General features: G+C 46.1%; 1 protein-coding gene across 1 annotated transcript; it reads left to right on the top strand.

Annotated features, from left to right (window-relative positions):
* Positions 1-13,096: 13,096 nt before the first annotated feature.
* Positions 13,097-14,844, top strand: LOC124675275 (3-ketoacyl-CoA synthase 6-like). Its single transcript, XM_047211344.1, has one exon. It carries the CDS (start codon positions 13,100-13,102, stop codon positions 14,570-14,572), a length of 1,473 nt encoding a protein of 490 aa, XP_047067300.1. The 5' UTR covers positions 13,097-13,099; the 3' UTR covers positions 14,573-14,844.
* Positions 14,845-17,768: the final 2,924 nt, after the last annotated feature.

Genomic DNA, 17,768 nt, shown 5'->3' with positions numbered 1-17,768 from the left:
CGAAGAGATTTCCATTCTCGGTCCTGTATTTCTACACAATATGTTCCCCTTCGAGAGGTTCATGGGAATATTAAAGAAATATGTTCGTAACCGTGCTAGGCCAGAAGGAAGCATCGCCAAGGGCTATGGAAATGAGGAGGTAATTGAGGTAACCGCGCCACACACATGCAATAGCTAGGGCGGCGCCCGCCGGCGCCCCGGCCCCTCCAATCTCTCCCGACGCACACACGCGCTCTTCCGCGACACCCTCTCCCACCCCTTCCAGCTCGCCGTCCCCCTCCTTTTGGCACCGCCCTTTCGCCACCGCCACCGCCCCCTTCTGCACTTAATTAATTTGTTTTTACTACATGTTTTCAGGACTGACATATGGCGGACGATAGAGCTGACCCGATTCTGGACAACTATGATCTGGACGCTGAAGACCATATGTTCGGCATCATAAACGGCGATATTCCATATGTGCCGACCGGACAAGAAAGAAGATGATATCTCTTCTTATCCGAACCTTGACGGTGAAGATGAAGGGCGCCGTCGGCAAGATGATGCCGAAGAAACGTCGATAAACGACGATCTTCAATTGGAAGTAGCAACCACCTCCGTGCGCCGAGGTATATATATACATTGAGCCTGCGGTGATACAAACTAACCGATTTGAATAAATATGTGTGTACTAACGCGCGCGACTCTCTTTCTTATTTTAGCCCTCGGTCGGATCATCGAAACAATCGAGTACGTCGTCAAAGCGTGGCGCAACCAAGACGCTGAAACAAGGAGAAATATATACCATCGAGGTTGTCGACGGTGCAACCGGCAAGCCGCTGGAGCCCGAGAAGAACGCCACCAAGTTTATCAACCAATGCGGAGCCGTTGTTAGAGACAACGTCTCGATCACCGTCCAGGAGTGGAATGAGCCAAAGAAGGCACGTCTTGGTTTCACTTTTGTCGACAAGAGAACAAAAAAATAATGCTTGCAAAAGCTTCTGCAACATGTCGTCCTACCTCCGGAATACCACAAATTGGATGAGGAGGGTAACAAGATTGCGGAAAACAAGAAGAGGAGGAAGCTACTCAAACAGTTCGCTCTTGGAAAGATGGCCAGTGCATTCCAAAAATTCAAGCAAAATCTAGCCCGTGACTATGTCAACCAGAACAAGACTCCGGATTTCAAAGGACAATATGAGAAACTGAAACATGATTGGCCAGAATTTGTGAAGCAAAAGAAATCGGAGCAGTTCCTTGAACTATCGAAAAAAATAAGGAAAATGCGGCTAAGAAGGAGTACAATCATATTATGGGGCCAGGAGGGTATCGCCTTTGGGAGCCTAGGTGGGAGAAGATGGAGAACGAGCTGAGGGCGTGAGGAATCCGTCCAGGTACGGAGGGATGGGACCCAAGGGCCAAAAGGCTGGTGGTACGGGCATGGGGGATCGCCGAACCCGGAGACGAGGAGAGTGTGTTTACCGGGGCAAAATAATTAAACCCACCGAAAAGCTTATTGAGGCGGTGAGGGATGCTCAAGAGGGGAAGATCAAGTTCAACGGAGAGAACGACGCGGCGACGAAAGCCCTCGGGAATCCCGAACACGGAGGACGTGTACGAGGCATGGGGCACATTCCGTGGAAAATAGGGTTCCCCGAACGATGACCCTTACGGTTACGAAGCCGTAAGAGAAAGATGGATCGGGATGCGAGATGTTGTGGCGCGGTTGGCATCGGAAATGGATGTGATGAAGAAAACCGTGAGTGTACTAGTAGCCGAAAGAGATGCATCTCGGGCGCGGCATGAAGATCATCCAATGGATCTCGGAAGCCAGCAGCGAGAGAAGAAGCGAGCGTGGCTTCCACGGAGGCCCCACCGGCTGGTGCACCGACGATCGAAATTACTGCACCGGAGCCTCTGGTGGTCGAAATTACTGCACCGGAGCCTCCTCGCTACCCCGTGGACGATATAAAGGAGATGAAAGAATGTCATCTGTATTATCCTATCGGGAACATGTCCATGAAGGTAGCCATCGCCAGTGCTTTACCATGTAAACCTGGAGCACTCCACCACAACAACCCCATTGCAGATGGCTATGCTCGTGTCACGGTGGAGGACATAGTCCAAGGGTTTCAGGACCTGGACATTGACATTGCTACACCTGAAGGGGCGAGAAGACTTGGAGATGTCAAGCGCCAGTTCATTCTATGGCAAAAGAAGTTTATCAAGTTTCCAGGCGAGGCGCCAAGGCGAACAAGTCCACCCCCCTCCGGTGGTGGTGGCGGCGGCGGTGGTGGTGGTGGTTCACCTACACCTCCTTCACGTCAGCCGACGCCGCCCCCCAATTCACCTCCGGCGGGTAAGCAGACGCCGCCCCCCAGTCCTCGTCCGGTGGGTGATTGATGGCGTGTAACTCACACGTTCGTTGGGAACCCCAAGAGGAAGGTATGATGCGCACAGTAGCAAGTTTTCCCTCAGAAAGAAACCAAGGTTTAATCGAACCAGTAGGAGCCAAGAAGCACGTTGAAGGTTGATGGTCGCGAAATGTGATGCGGCGCAACACCGGGGATTCCGGCGCCAACTAGGAACCTGCACAACACAACCAAAGTACTTTGCCCCAACGAAACGAGTGAGGTTGTCAATCTCACCGGCTTGCTGTAACAAAGGATTAAACGTATCGAGTGGAAGATGTTTGCAAAGAAAACGGTAAAACAAGTAGATTGTATGCTATGTAAAGAATAGGACCGGGGTCCACGAGTTCACTAGAGGTGTCTCTCCCATAAGATAAAAGCATGTTGGGTGAACAAATTACGGTCGGGCAATTAACAAATAGAGAAAGGCATAACAATGCATATACATGACATGGTAAATATAGTGAGATTTAATTGGGCATTACGACAAAGTACATAGACCGCCATCCAACCGCATCTATGCCTAAAAAGTCCACCTTCGGGTTATCGTCCGAACCCCTCCGAGTATTAAGTTGCAAAGCAACGAGACAATTGCATTAAGTATGGTGCGTAATGTAATCAACAACTACATCCTTAGACATAGCATCAATGTTTTATCCCTAGTGGCAACGAGCACAACACAACCTTAGAACTTTCTCGTCCATTGTCCCGGTGTAAATGCAGGCATGAACCCACTATCGAGCATAAATACTCCCTCTTGGAGTTAAGAGTAAAAACTTGGCCGAGCCTCTACTAGTAACGGAGAGCATGCAAGATCATAAACAACACATGAACAATAGATTGATAATCACCATAATCATAGTACTCACTATCCATCGGATCCCGACAAACACAACATATAGAATTACATATAGATGATCTTGATCATGTTAGGCAGCTCACAAGATCTAACAATGAAGCACAACAAGGAGAAGACGACCATCTAGCTACTGCTATGGACCCATGGTCCAGGGGTGAACTACTCACTCATCACTCCGGAGGCGACCATGGCGGTGTAGAGTCCTCCGGGAGATGAATCCCCTCTCCGGCAGGGTGCCGGAGGCGATCTCCGAGAATCCCCCGAGATGGGATTCGCGGCGGCGGCGTCTCCGTAAGGTTTTCCGTATCGTGGCTCTCGGCATGCGGGGTTTTCGCGACGGAAGCTTTAAGTAGGCGGAGGGTCAACGCGAGGGGCCACACGAGGGGCCCGAGGGGATAGGTCGGCGCGGCCGGGGCACTGGGCCGCGCCGGCCACCCCTGGCCTCCTCGTGGCCCCACTTCGTTAGGTCTTCGGTCTTCCGGAAGCTTCGTGCAAAAATAGGACCCCGGGCGAAAGTTTCGTCCAATTCCGAGAATATTTCTTTACTAGGATTTCTGAAACCAAAAACAGCGTGAAAACGACAAGCGGCTCTTCGGCATCTTGTTAATAGGTTAGTTCCGGAAAATGCATAAATATGACATATAATGTGCATAAAACATGTAGGTATCATCAATAAAGTAGCATGGAACATAAGAAATTATCGATACGTTGGAGACGTATCAGCATCCCCAAGCTTAGTTACGCTCGTCCCGAGCGAGGTAAAACGATAACAAAGATAATTTCTGAAGTGACATGCCATCATAATCTTGATCATACTATTTGTAAACATATGTAATGAATGCAGCGATCAAAGCAAAGGTAATGACATGAGTAAACAAGTGAATCATATGACAAAGACTTTTCATGAATAGTACTTCAAGACAAGCATCAATAAGTCTTGCATAAGAGTTAACTCATAAAGCAATAAATCAAAGTAAAGGTGTTGAAGCAACACATAGGAAGATTAAGTTTCAGCGGTTGCTTTCAACTTGTAACATGTATATCTCATGGATTTTGTCAACATAAAGTAATATAACAAGTGCAATATGCAAATATGTAGGAATCAATGCACAGTTCACACAAGTGTTTGCTTCTTAAGGTGGAGGGAGATAGGTAAACTGACTCAACAATAAAAGTAAAAGAATGGTCCTTCAACGAGGAAAGCATCGATTGCTGTATTTGTGCTAGAGCTTTTATTTTGAAAACATGAAACAATTTTGTCAACGGTAGTAATAAAGCATATGAGTTATGAAAATTATATCTTACAAGTTGCAAGCCTCATGCATAGTATACTAATAGTGCCCGCACCTCGTCCTACTTAACTTGGACTACCGGATCTTCGCATGCCATGTTTCAACCAAGTGTCACAAAGGGGTACCTCCATGCCGCCTGTACAAAGGTCTAAGGAGAAAGCTCGCATTTCGGATTTCTCGCTTTTGATTATTCTCAACTTAGACATCCATACCGGGACAACATGGACAACAGATAATGGACTCCTCTTAAATGCATAAGCATGTAGCAAAGTTATTATTCTCATATGAGATTGAGGATATATGTCCAAAACTGAAACTTCCACCATGGTTCATGGCTTTAGTTAGCGGCCCAATGTTCTTCTCTAACAATTTTGCATGCTCCAACCACTAAAATGATAGACCTTCGGACAAGACGGACATGCATAGCAACTCACATGATATTCAACAATAGTTGATGGCGTTCCCCGAAGCATGGTTATCGCACAACAAGCAACTTAATAAAAGATAAAGTGCATAAGTACATATTCAATACTACGATAGTTTTTAAGGCTATTTTGTCCCATGAGCTATATATTGCAAAGGTGGATGATGGAATTTTAAAGGTAGCACTCAAGCAATTTACTTTGGAATGGCGGAGAAATACCATGTAGTAGGTAGGTATGGTGGACACAAATGGCATAGTAGTTGGCTCAAGGATTTTGGATGCATGAGAAGTATTCCCTCTCGATACAAGGTTTAGGCTAGCAAGGTTATTTGAAGCAAACTCAAGGATGAACAAGTGCAGCAAAACTCACATAAAAGACACATTGTAAACATTATAAGACTCTACATTTGTCTTCCTTGTTGTTCAAAACTCAATACTAGATATTATCTAGACCTTAGAGAAACCAAATATGCAAATCAAATTTTAGCAAGCTCTATGTATTTCTTCACTAATAGGTGCAAAGTATATGATGCAAGAGCTTAAACATGAGCACAACAATTACCAAGTATCACATTATCCAAGACATTTTAGAATTACTACATGTAGCATTTTCCAATTCCAACCATATAACAATTTAACGAAGAAGAAACTTCGCCATGAACATTATGAGTAAAGCCTAAGGACACATGTGTCCATACGCAACAGCGGAGCGTGTCTCTCTCCCACAAAGTGAATGCTAGGATCCATCTTATTCAAACAAAAACAAAAACGAAAACAAACCGACGCTCCAAGCAAAGAATACAAGATGTGATTGAATAAAAATATAGTTTCAGGGGAGGAATCTGATGATGTTGTCGATGAAGAAGGGGATGCCTTGGGCATCCCCAAGCTTAGACGCTTGAGTCTTCTTAAAATATGCAGGGGTGAACCACGGGGGCATCCCCAAGCTTAGAGCTTTCACTCCTCTTGATCATAGTATATCATTCTCCTCTCTTGACCCTTGAAAACTTCCTTCACACCAAACTTCAAGCAAACTCATTAGAGGGTTAGTGCACAATTAATAATTCACTCATTCAGAGGTGACACAATCATTATTTTCACTTCTGGACATTGCATAATGCTACTGGACATTAATGGATCAAAGAAATAAATCCAACATAGCAAAAGAGGCAATGCGAAATAAAAGGCAGAATCTGTCAAAAACAGAACAGTCCGTAAAGACGAATTTTAAGATGGCGCCAGACTTGCTCAAATGGAAAAACTCAAAACTAATGAAAGTTGCGTACATATCTGAGGATCACGCTCGTAAATTGGCAGATTTTTTCGAATTTTCTACAGAGGACTGTGCCCAGATTCGTGACAGACAGCAATGCTGTTTCTGCGCAGCGATCCCAAATATAACATCAACTTTGACATAGAAACTTTACTTGGCACAAAAACATGATAAGGAGAGGTTGCTACAGTAGTAAACAACTTCCAAGACTCAACAAAACAAAAAATTGCTGTAGGTAAAAACATGGGTTGTCTCCCATAAGCGCTTTTCTTTAACGCCTTTCAGCTAGGCGCAGAAAGTGCAAATCAAGTAACATCGAGAGTAGAAGCATCAACATCATAGCTTGTTCTAATAATAGAATCAAAAGGCAACTTCATTCTCTTTCTAGGGAAGTGTTCCATACCTTTCTTGAGAGGAAATTGATATTTAATATTACCTTCCCTCATATCAATAACAGCACCAACGAGTTCGAAGAAAAGGTCTTCCCAACACAATTGGACAAGATGCATTGCATTCGATATCCAAGACAATAAAATCAACGGGGACAAGGTTATTGTTAACCGTAATATGCACATTATCAATCCTCCCCAAAGGTTTCTTTTTAACATTATCGGCAAGATTAACATCCAAATAACAATTCTTCAATGGTGGCAAGTCAAGCATATCATAAATCTTTTTAGGCATAACAGAAATACTTGCACCAAGATCACATAAAGCATTACATTCAAAGTCATTGAATTTCATTTTAATGATGGGCTCCCAACCATCCTCTAACTTTCTAGGAATAGAAGTTTCAAGTTTTAGTTTCTCTTCTCTAGCTTTTATGAGAGCATTTGTAATATGTTTTGTAAAGGCTAAATTTATAGCACTAGCATTAGGACTTTTAGCAAGTTTTTGTAAGAACTTTATAACTTCAGAGATGTGGCAATCATCAAAATCTAAATCATTATGAGCTACAGCAATGGGATCATTGTTCCCAAGGTTGGAAAAAATTTCAGCAGTTTTATCACAAGCGGTTTCGACGGTTTTAGCAATTTCGAGGCAGTTTTGTACGCTTTGCACTAGGAGTAGAAACTTTGCCAACACCAATTATTTTACCATTGATAGTAGGAGGTGCAGCAACATGTGAAGAATTAGCATTACTAGTGGTGGTAATAGTCCAAACTTTAGCTACATTATTCTCTTTAGCTAGTTTTTCATTTTCTTCTCTATCCCACCTAGCTCGCAGTTCAGCCATTAATCTTATATTCTCATTAATTCTAACTTGGATGGCATTTGCTGTAGTAGTAATCTTATTATCAATATCATTATTAGGCATAACTTTCAATTTTAAAAGATTAACATCAGAAGCAAGCCTATCAACTCTAGAAGCAATAGTATTAATTTTATCAAGCTTTTCCTCAACAGATTTGTTAAAAGCAGTTTGTGTACTAATAAATTCTTTAAGCATGGCTTCAAGACCAGAGGGTACATTCCTATTATTGTTGTAAGAATTCCCATAAGAATTACCATAACCATTACCATTAGCAGAAGGATATGGCCTATAGTTATTACCAGAGTTGTTCCTATAAGCATTGTTGTTGAAATTATTATTTTTAATGAAATTCACATCAACATTTTCTTCTTGAGCAACCAATGAAGCTAAAGGAACATTATTTGGATCTACATTAGATCTACCATTCACAAGCATAGACATAATCACATCAATCTTATCATTCAAGGAAGAGGTTTCTTCAACGGAATTTACCTTCTTACCTTGTGGAGCTCTTTCCGTGTGCCATTCAGAGTAATTTATCATCATATTATCAAGAAGTTTTGTAGCCGCCCCCAATGTGATGGACATAAAGGTACCTCCAGCAGCTGAATCCAATAAATTCCGCGAAGAAAAATTTAGTCCTGCATAGAAGGTTTGGATGATCATCCAAGTAGTCGGTCCATGGGTTGGGCAATTCTTTACCAAAGTTTTCATTCTCTCCCAAGCTTGAGCAACATGTTCAGTATCTAATTGTTTAAAATTCATTATGCTACTTCTCAAAGATATAATTTTAGCGGGAGGATAATATCTACCAATAAAAGCATCCTTGCATTTAGTCCATGAATCAATACTATTCTTAGGCAAAGATAGCAACCAATCTTTAGCTCTTCCTCTTAATGAGAAAGGAAACACTTTCAATTTAATAATATCACCATCTACATCTTTATACTTTTGCATTTCACAAAGTTCAACAAAATTATTGAGATGGGCAGCGAGCATCATCAGAACTAGCACCGGAAAATTGTTCTCTCATAACAAGATTTAGTAAAGCAGGTTTAATTTCAAAGAATTCTGCTGTAGTAGCGAGGTGGAGCAATAGGTGTGCATAGGAAATCATTATTATTTGCATTTGTGAAGTCACACAATTTAGTATTTTCAGGGGTATTCATTTTAGCAACGGTAAATAAAACAAACTAGATAAAGTAAATGCAAGTAACTAATTTTTTTGTGTTTTTGATATAGAGAAGAAGACAGTAAATATAGTAAAACTAGCAACTAATTTTTTTGTGTTTTGATTTAGTGCAGCAAACAAAGTAGTAAATAAAATAAAGCAAGACAAAAACAAAGTAAAGAGATTGAGAAGTGGAGACTCCCCTTGCAGCGTGTCTTGATCTCCCCGACAACGGCGCCGAGAAAATTATGCTTGATGGCGTGTAACTCACACGTTCGTTGGGAACCCCAAGAGGAAGGTATGATGCGCACGGTAGCAAGTTTTCCCTCGAGAAAGAAACCAAGGTTTAATCGAACCAGTAGGAGCCAAGAAGCACGTTGAAGGTTGATGGTCGCGAAATGTGATGCGGCGCAACACCGGGGATTCCGGCGCCAACTAGGAACCTGCACAACACAACCAAAGTACTTTGCCCCAACGAAACGAGTGAGGTTGTCAATCTCACCGGCTTGCTTGTAACAAAGGATTAAACGTATCGAGTGGAAGATGTTTGCAAAGAAAACAGTAAAACAAGTAGATTGTATGCTATGTAAAGAATAGGACCGGGGTCCACAGTTCACTAGAGGTGTCTCTCCCATAAGATAAAAGCATGTTGGGTGAACAAATTACAGTCGGGCAATTAACAAATAGAGAAAGGCATAACAATGCATATACATGACATGGTAAATATAGTGAGATTTAATTGGGCATTACGACAAAGTACATAGACCGCCATCCAACTGCATCTATGCCTAAAAAGTCCACCTTCAGGTTATCGTCCGAACCCCCTCCGGTATTAAGTTGCAAAGCAACAGACAATTGCATTAAGTATGGTGCGTAATGTAATCAACAACTACATCCTTAGACATAGCATCAATGTTTTATCCCTAGTGGCAACAGCACAACACAACCTTAGAACTTTCCGTCATCTGTCCCAGGTGTAAATGCGAGGCATGAACCCACTATCGAGCATAAATACTCCCTCTTGGAGTTAAGAGTAAAAACTTGGCCAGAGCCTCTACTAGTAACGGAGAGCATGCAAGATCATAAACAACACATGAACAATAGATTGATAATCACCATAATCATAGTACTCACTATCCATCGGATCCCGACAAACACAACATATAGAATTACATATAGATGATCTTGATCATGTTAGGCAGCTCACAAGATCTAACAATGAAGCACAACAAGGAGAAGACGACCATCTAGCTACTGCTATGGACCCATGGTCCAGGGGTGAACTACTCACTCATCACTCCGGAGGCGACCATGGCGGTGTAGAGTCCTCCGGGAGATGAATCCCCTCTCCGGCAGGGTGCCGGAGGCGATCTCCAGAATCCCCCGAGATGGGATTCGCGGCGGCGGCGTCTCAGTAAGGTTTTCCGTATCGTGGCTCTCGGTACTCGGGGTTTTCGCGACGGAAGCTTTAAGTAGGCGGAGGGTCAACGCGAGGGGCCACACGAGGGGCCCGGGGGATAGGTCGGCGCGGCCGGGGCCTGGGCCGCGCCGGCCACCCCTCGGCCTCCTCGTGGCCCCACTTCGTTAGGTCTTCGGTCTTCCGGAAGCTTCGTGCAAAAATAGGACCACGGGCGAAAGTTTCGTCCAATTCCGAGAATATTTCTTTACTAGGATTTCCGAAACCAAAAACAGCGAGAACAACGACAGCGGCTCTTCGGCATCTTGTTAATAGGTTAGTTCCGAGAAAATGCATAAATATGACATATAATGTGCATAAAACATGTAGGTATCATCAATAAAGTAGCATGGAACATAAGAAATTATCGATACGTTGGAGACGTATCGGTGATCGAACGCCGGCCCCCAATCCACCTCCGGCGAAGAAGCAGAGGCGGTCTTGGGTTATTAACCCGGAGCCTTATGTACCCGCAACCACAAAGATACCAGAGCCATCACTAAAGCCTCTCACCCCGAGGCCTTGGGAACTTAGTGTGGAGCAAAATGCAGCGGTCGTGGCTGCTCAGCATGAGAAATGGCAGGCGGACTGCAAGAAGAAAAGAGAGCCCGAGCCCAAACAAGTATTTTCCGAGAAGGAAAAGAGCTGGGCTAAGTCATTTTTGAACACACCGTCCCGAGCCGCGAAGAATCTGCTCGACGACTATGAACGTGAACTTCGTAGTCAAGCACTCGCGGTCGGGGGGAAACAAGTTGCCCAGCTCGGGGAACAAAGTAACCAGTCGATCGCCCCGCTCATAGTGAAAGCCGCAGGTCCGGACGATGCCCCTGATGTCATAGCAGCTGCGGCAGCACAGGGATTGACTGTAGCGAGAGCCAAAGAACAAGCGGCAGACTTAGGTCTGACTCTTCGTGCAGCGTTAGGCCTTGATGACGTGGCAATGAAGGACGTAGTATTTACATATGTGAAGAATGGTCCTCTCGTCGAGCCTGCGCGAGAAGAGGATCTACCTCGACAAATGAAAGGTCTGCTAAATTGGTACAAGGCTTACATACAACTTAAAAATGCCAAAGACTATATTTATGCGGAAGTTAGACCTGAGCATCACTTCAAACATTACGATATAACAATTCATCGGAGTGAATTGTTCCAGCTGTTCAATCTGCGCGAGCTCGACAAATCTATCATCAGTTGCTATGTTACGTAAGTGATTTATTAATTTCTACCCCATCTCGTTCATTGCCTGCACTATAAATATATATATTGTCCTAACTATCTTGTTGTGTACGCTATTATGCAGAATAAAGAAGCGGGAAATGCGAATAAGGCGCGTCCATGATGTTGGGTTCATTGACCCACAAATCGTTAATTCATATGTGTTAGAACACCACCCCAAAGACGTGGAGGATGACCTGTGGCGGTTTCTTATAAAACAGGAACTCAAAAGTGATATTCTATTTCCTTACCATTTTGGGTGAGTGTTTCGTCTTGAGCACATTATCTTTTGTTTACTCCATGCATGGTATGTGGCTAATCGATGAGTTATGCATGATTGTGCATGTATCGTGTCCGCGGGTTCCACTGGATTCTGCTAGTAATTCAAATTCAGAACTCCACAGTTCTCGTCCACGACTCTCTGAATATGGATCCGAAGCATTGGGCCGACATGAGAAAAATGATGCAAAAGTAACTATTTTCATTCGTTTGCGCTCTATATCGATCGGCCTTTTTCGTTCATCATTTCCTAATATCAAGTAACTAATTAATAACTCTCTTGTTCATTTAATTTTCCTTGCCTCGTAGGGTTTGGAGACGGTTCGTAGATCAAAAGGTCGGTGAATTCAAAAAAGAGCTACATTTTAAAAGGGCAAAGGCTGCGACCGGGGATATTCAGCCACCGGGGACCAATCTATGTGGATACTATGTTTGTGAGAGGATCCGGAGATACACCACTGAGCGGCAGCCGTCTGAGAACAACATCGGGAGGAATAACCTCCGGACGACGCTTACTCCAGAAGCTCGCTTCCGACCACTTCAAGAGGAACTAGCTGGATGGTTCGCGAGGGAAGTCATCGATCCTAGAGGAGAACACTATGTAGAGGACGTAGAACTTTATATGCACTAAATATGTATGGAAAGTTGTTCAAAATTGTATATGGTCATCCGATATCAAATATATATTGTATATTCCTCTTGAATTCTTTTTGTTCTAATTTCAAATTTGTTTGAAATTGTACATTCATATGCATGTATGTAGTACGGTAGAATATGTGAAACTCCTTCAAAATTAAAACCCAAAAGAAATAAAACAATACAAATTAAAAACAAACCAGATTTAGGGGGAGGGGGGCTAAACCCTAAACCCTGCGGAGGCCTTTAGTCGCGGTTGGCCAGAAGAACCGCGACTAAAGGTCCTCCGCCCTGGCGCTCGCCTGCCGCCCACGTGGGGGGGCCTTTAATCGCGCCTAATTGGTCGCGGTTGCGCAACCGCGACTAATGGCAGTTGCCAACCGCGACCAAAGGCCATTTTTCTACCAGTGACTATTCCTTTTTTTGCGCTTGATATTGCTTTAATTAGAGTGCTCTACCTTCTCCAGCCTCCATGTTCCCCATGATCAAGTACTTTATGTTCGTTTGGTGGGAAATTGAGTTAGTAGTGTACAGTTGTGGTACTACATATATGGGGGTCGCAAAGACATTGAAACGACGAGGCGATGATCGGTGAGGCCAAAACAAAGCACGGTATTAAATTAGCAGCATCAATTCAGCCTTTTATCTCCATCATCAGATTTATCGGTGAACAAAAGCCCATGATCACAAGCTAGCCTGTACCAGTAAAGAGGCATGTGGCCCGCCAACGCGCCCCTTTTTATATACTCTGCTCCCGCTTCACTCCTCTCCCAGACGCTTGCTAGCTAACGGGAGCCACTCCACAGTCCAGGACGACGCTCTGTACACGCACACTGCAACGGAAGCAAGATGAGTTCAGCAGCTCAGCTCAAGCGGCTGAAGCCGGTGTACCAGTGCGTGGTGAACAACTTCCTCCTCGTGCTCGCCGTGCCGCTGGCCATGGCTGGCGTCGTCAGCTTGGCGCGAGTCGGGCCCGAGGAGCTTCTTGCAAAGCTCCACAATCTCCGGCCGGTGCACGTCTTCCTGGCGGCGTTCCTCCCCGCCGCCGCGGCGACCCTGTACCTGATGATGCGGCCGCGGTCCGTGTACCTGGTGGACTACGCCTGCTTCCGCACCAAGCCCAGCGGCCGCGTCCCGTTCGGCACGTTCCTGGAGCACGCGAAGCTGGTGACGTTCATAGAGGGCGCCTCCATCGACGAGCGCAGCGTCCGGTTCATGACGCGGCTGCTGGAGCGGTCGGGGCTCGGGGAGGAGACCTGCCTGCCCCCCGCGCACCATTACATCCCACCGTTCCGGAACCTGGAGGCGTCGCGGGAGGAGGTGGAGCTGGTCATCTTCTCCGCCATCGACGACCTGCTCGTCAAGACGGGGGTGAAACCGGCAGCCGTCGACTTCCTGGTGGTGAACTGCAGCCTGTTCGCGCCGGTGCCATCGTTCACGGACATGATCATCCACCGGTACGGGATGCGCAGCGACGTGCGCAACGTGCACCTCTCCGGGATGGGGTGCAGCGCCGGGCTGGTCTCCGTGGGGCTGGCGCGCAACTTCCTGCAGACGGCTCCCCGGGGCTCGACCGCGCTGGTGGTGTCGACGGAGACCATCACCCCCAACTACTACGTCGGGAAGGAGCGCGCCATGCTGCTCCCCAACTGCCTCTTCCGCATGGGCGGCGCGGCGGCGCTGCTGTCAACGTCCCCCGCCAAGGCCCGGTTCCGTCTCGCCCGCGTGGTACGCACGCTGACGGGGGCGCAGGACGGCGCGTACCGGTGCGTGTACCAGGAGGAGGACGAGGAGGGACACCGCGGCATCAACCTGAACAAGGACCTGATGAACATCGCCGGCGACGCGCTCAAGGCGAACATCACCGCCATCGGTCCACTGGTGCTCCCGGCGTCGGAGCAGCTGCTCTTCGCGCTGTCCTTCATCGCGCGGCGCGTGTTCGGGAGCAAGGGGATCAAGCCGTACCTGCCCGACTTCCGCATGGCGTTCGAGCACTTCTGCATCCACGCTGGCGGCCGCGCGGTGATCGACGAGCTGCAGAAGAGCCTTAACCTTTCCGACGAGCACGTGGAGGCGTCGCGCATGGCGCTGCACCGGTTCGGCAACACGTCGAGCAGCTCGCTGTGGTACGAGCTGGCCTACATCGAGGCCAAGGGGAGGATGCGGAAGGGCGACCGCGTGTGGATGATCGGGTTCGGGTCAGGGTTCAAGTGCAACAGCGCGGCGTGGGAGTGCATCGAGCCGGCCCGCGACGCGCAGGGCCCCTGGGCCGAGTGCATCAGCCGCTACCCCGTGGACATCCCGGACGTGCTCAAGCATTGACGACGGTGATCTCTGCAGCTACAGCCACACACACGCACGCGAAGGATCACTTTTTTCTATCTCAATCCTATCACTGTAGGTAATTGCCATGCCCATTATATCCGATGGCGGAGGACACGGCCGGCCGTCGTAATGGCGGCCGCGGTGGCCGCGTTAAATATGCCGGATCTACCTGACGCGCGCATGTGAGGCGCCACCCCGGCGGCCGGTGGTTGTGCTCCGGCAATATGGGGTTAATTTTCCGCCCATTCATATATAGACGTATCATCCCTCGTGGTCCTCGCGCTTGTACCTTTTCTTCTTCTTCTTCTTTCTTTCTCCCGTTTACCATTCTTCCTCCTCCCCGTTTTCTTGGATCTCTCCTTATTTTTGTTTGTAATTTTCTTATATTTACTTGTCTGGATTGAAGAAACACACACAACGGAAATGTACTACTACGACAACTTTGACAATCTTTATATTGGTGTACCAAGAATAATCAATTTACTGCTCTCTCCCTTCGCTATTAGCCTATTAGTGTATGATATTTTAGGTATTTTAATGTGGACTAGATGCAGAATCAAAATGAGAGATCTTGCACTAAAACATGCATGAATACATATGTTCAGAAAAGATCCTAATAATGAGGACATGCGTGTTGAAAGTGGACAAATATAGGCCGAACTATATGTAGATTTTTATTTTAATCATATTTAAAAGTTTTAAGAATTTGTTTTTAAAAAATAATATATGTGGTATATATCCTACACCGTTTTTGCTTCAGTACAAGTCCCTCCTTCCAAACTTAAACACATCGAAGATTGAGATCGCTTCCTACCTCTACATAATTAAGCTGATGTCAGCCCTTGATGAGCTTAAGTTTGGAGGGAAGGGGTTGTAGCGGAGCAAGCCTCCCAACATTGGTGCAAAATCTAAATGTAAAATTCTTTATATTCAACGCTACATAAAGATGACAAACTCTCACAAGTTCTATACCATCCGAATGTGCAATATTCACTCTACTCAGATTCATCCATTTGTTACTTTTGTGTAGCATATAGTATAAAAAAATTAAAAAAATCAGATTGAGATTTTGAATGTTTATAATATGCACCATTGGGTACATCCAAGATTTATTATCAATTTTTTAAAAACTTCCAAACATAGTTTTCGATTTTTTTTAAAATAAAGAGCTACATATAGCTTGTTGTCCCTTTTGTAGTTTCCTCATGTGGTGCATTTGCAAGTTGCTCATGTCCCTTGATGACTTTGCCGTCCTGAGCTAAAGTCTTTGCCGCGTCCGAGCGTACGGGAGCCTGCATTGACCCTTATCCTTGGCGTGCACTTCTAAATTCCAACCCATCCTTCCATGCCTGCTTCCTGCAACGGAGATCGAATTTATGGGCCTGGAGCTGGCAGTGTCGCCGTTCCGAGGCAAGGTAGGAAGAGTAGGAGAGCAGCCGTAAATGTGACATGGAAGGAGGGGTTGGGGAGTAGCTGCAACGGGAGCCATGAATGCCGCGCGTGTTCTTGCATTTCGCATCCCCATTTTCGCAAGCGGAATCTTGCTTAATTTGCACTTGTTCTTCAGCTGCGACGCGGTGCTGCGCTATTATTGAGCCGTAGTGTCCCGCCTGGAACGCGATGCGCCTCCGGATCCGAGCAGCATCGGCACATGCGCCAATTAAAGATGGTTGCCTGCTCGAGCCGGTCCATGGCGGAGGATCTGAGTCCATCCATGGAGGTTATCGCTGTCACGCGCGGGCGCTGATGCATGCGCGCTCGTTTCCTTTCTGTTGGTTTCCATTTCCATGGCGGTCCCTCTCACGCGCCCTAGCTACATGCATGGAGCCATCGATCGGCATTCATGGTTCATCATACCTTGAGTTCCCTCCTGCTTGTAACCGGCGAAAACTTTGTGGTGCCCGCCACCATAGGATGGGAACCTGCCATTCATTCAACGCAAACTGACCAACAGTGAACTGCGATTCTGTAAGAAGAACCAGTCAGGCTACGCTTTTGATCAGGTCAAATGAGTGCATACCACTGTTGGGAAATTGGTCGTGGGCACTGTAATGGCAGCTGCAGCATTGGGAACACTAGTAGGAAAACCATTATAGGTAGAAATGACATCTGTGGCGCACCTAAAAAATATGCTCCACAAAAATTATTTCTGTGGCGCACCAAAAATATGCGCCACAGAAAGTCCACATTCTGTGGCGCATGGATGGACTGGTGCGCCACAGAATGTCGACTTTCTGTGGCGCATGTGGCTGGATGCGCCACAGAATTTCCATGGGCCCACGCGGGGTCCAGCACTGCACATGGGCGAAGAGAATTCTGTGGCGCATGGTGGCATGTGCGCCACAGAAGTTCAAAATTCTGTGGCGCATGGTGGCATGTGCGCCACAGAATTATTAACTTCTGTGGCGCATGGTGGCATGTGCACCACAGAATTATTAACTTCTGTGGCGCACCAACAATATGCGCCACAGAATTATGCAGGATTTTTTCTCCCCACGCAACTCCACCCCCCCTGGATCGCCTTTTTTACCTTTGTAAAAAATAAAAGAAATAGATAGAAATTTCAAAAAATAAAATCGTTCGAGATTCCCATATATTATGTCATCTAGCACCACTGAAATTTAACAAACATGAATTTTGACTTTTTTTGCAAAATTGCGTGGGAAAATCATCAAACTGGATTTCTGGTTGCATACGAACTCGAAAAAAAACACACAATATATCAAAATGTTCCCACGAAAAATCTACATCCGAATTCACTAGGGCTTGCCCGGTTGGACAATTTTTAGAATCACCAAATTCGAAAAGAGTAAAAAGTTACGGCCAATTAAAGTGTTTTTCCTGCAAAATGCAAAAAAAGGAAAAAAAAGATCTGTGGCGCACCATGTGGAGGTGCGCCACAGAAGTTTGGCCGAAATTTTGAAATTCGGAGGCGCCACCATCACCTCCTACTACTCCACTTCTCCTCCACCACCTCCTACTACTTCACTTCTCCTCCACCACCTCCTCTCACTTCTCCATCTCCTCTCCTCACTTCTCCTCCACCACCACCACCACCACCACCTCATCCCTTCTTCTCCACCACCTCCACCACCACCACCTCCTCCTCCATTCTTCTCCGGCGACCACCACCACCTCCTCCGGTGACCGGCGACCACCACCACCTCCTCCGGCGACCACCACCACCACCACC

Source organism: Lolium rigidum, chromosome 1, assembly GCF_022539505.1.
Source record: "Lolium rigidum isolate FL_2022 chromosome 1, APGP_CSIRO_Lrig_0.1, whole genome shotgun sequence".
Classification (NCBI taxonomy): Eukaryota; Viridiplantae; Streptophyta; class Magnoliopsida; order Poales; family Poaceae; genus Lolium; species Lolium rigidum.
This window is presented reverse-complemented; position numbering and strand designations above follow the sequence as displayed.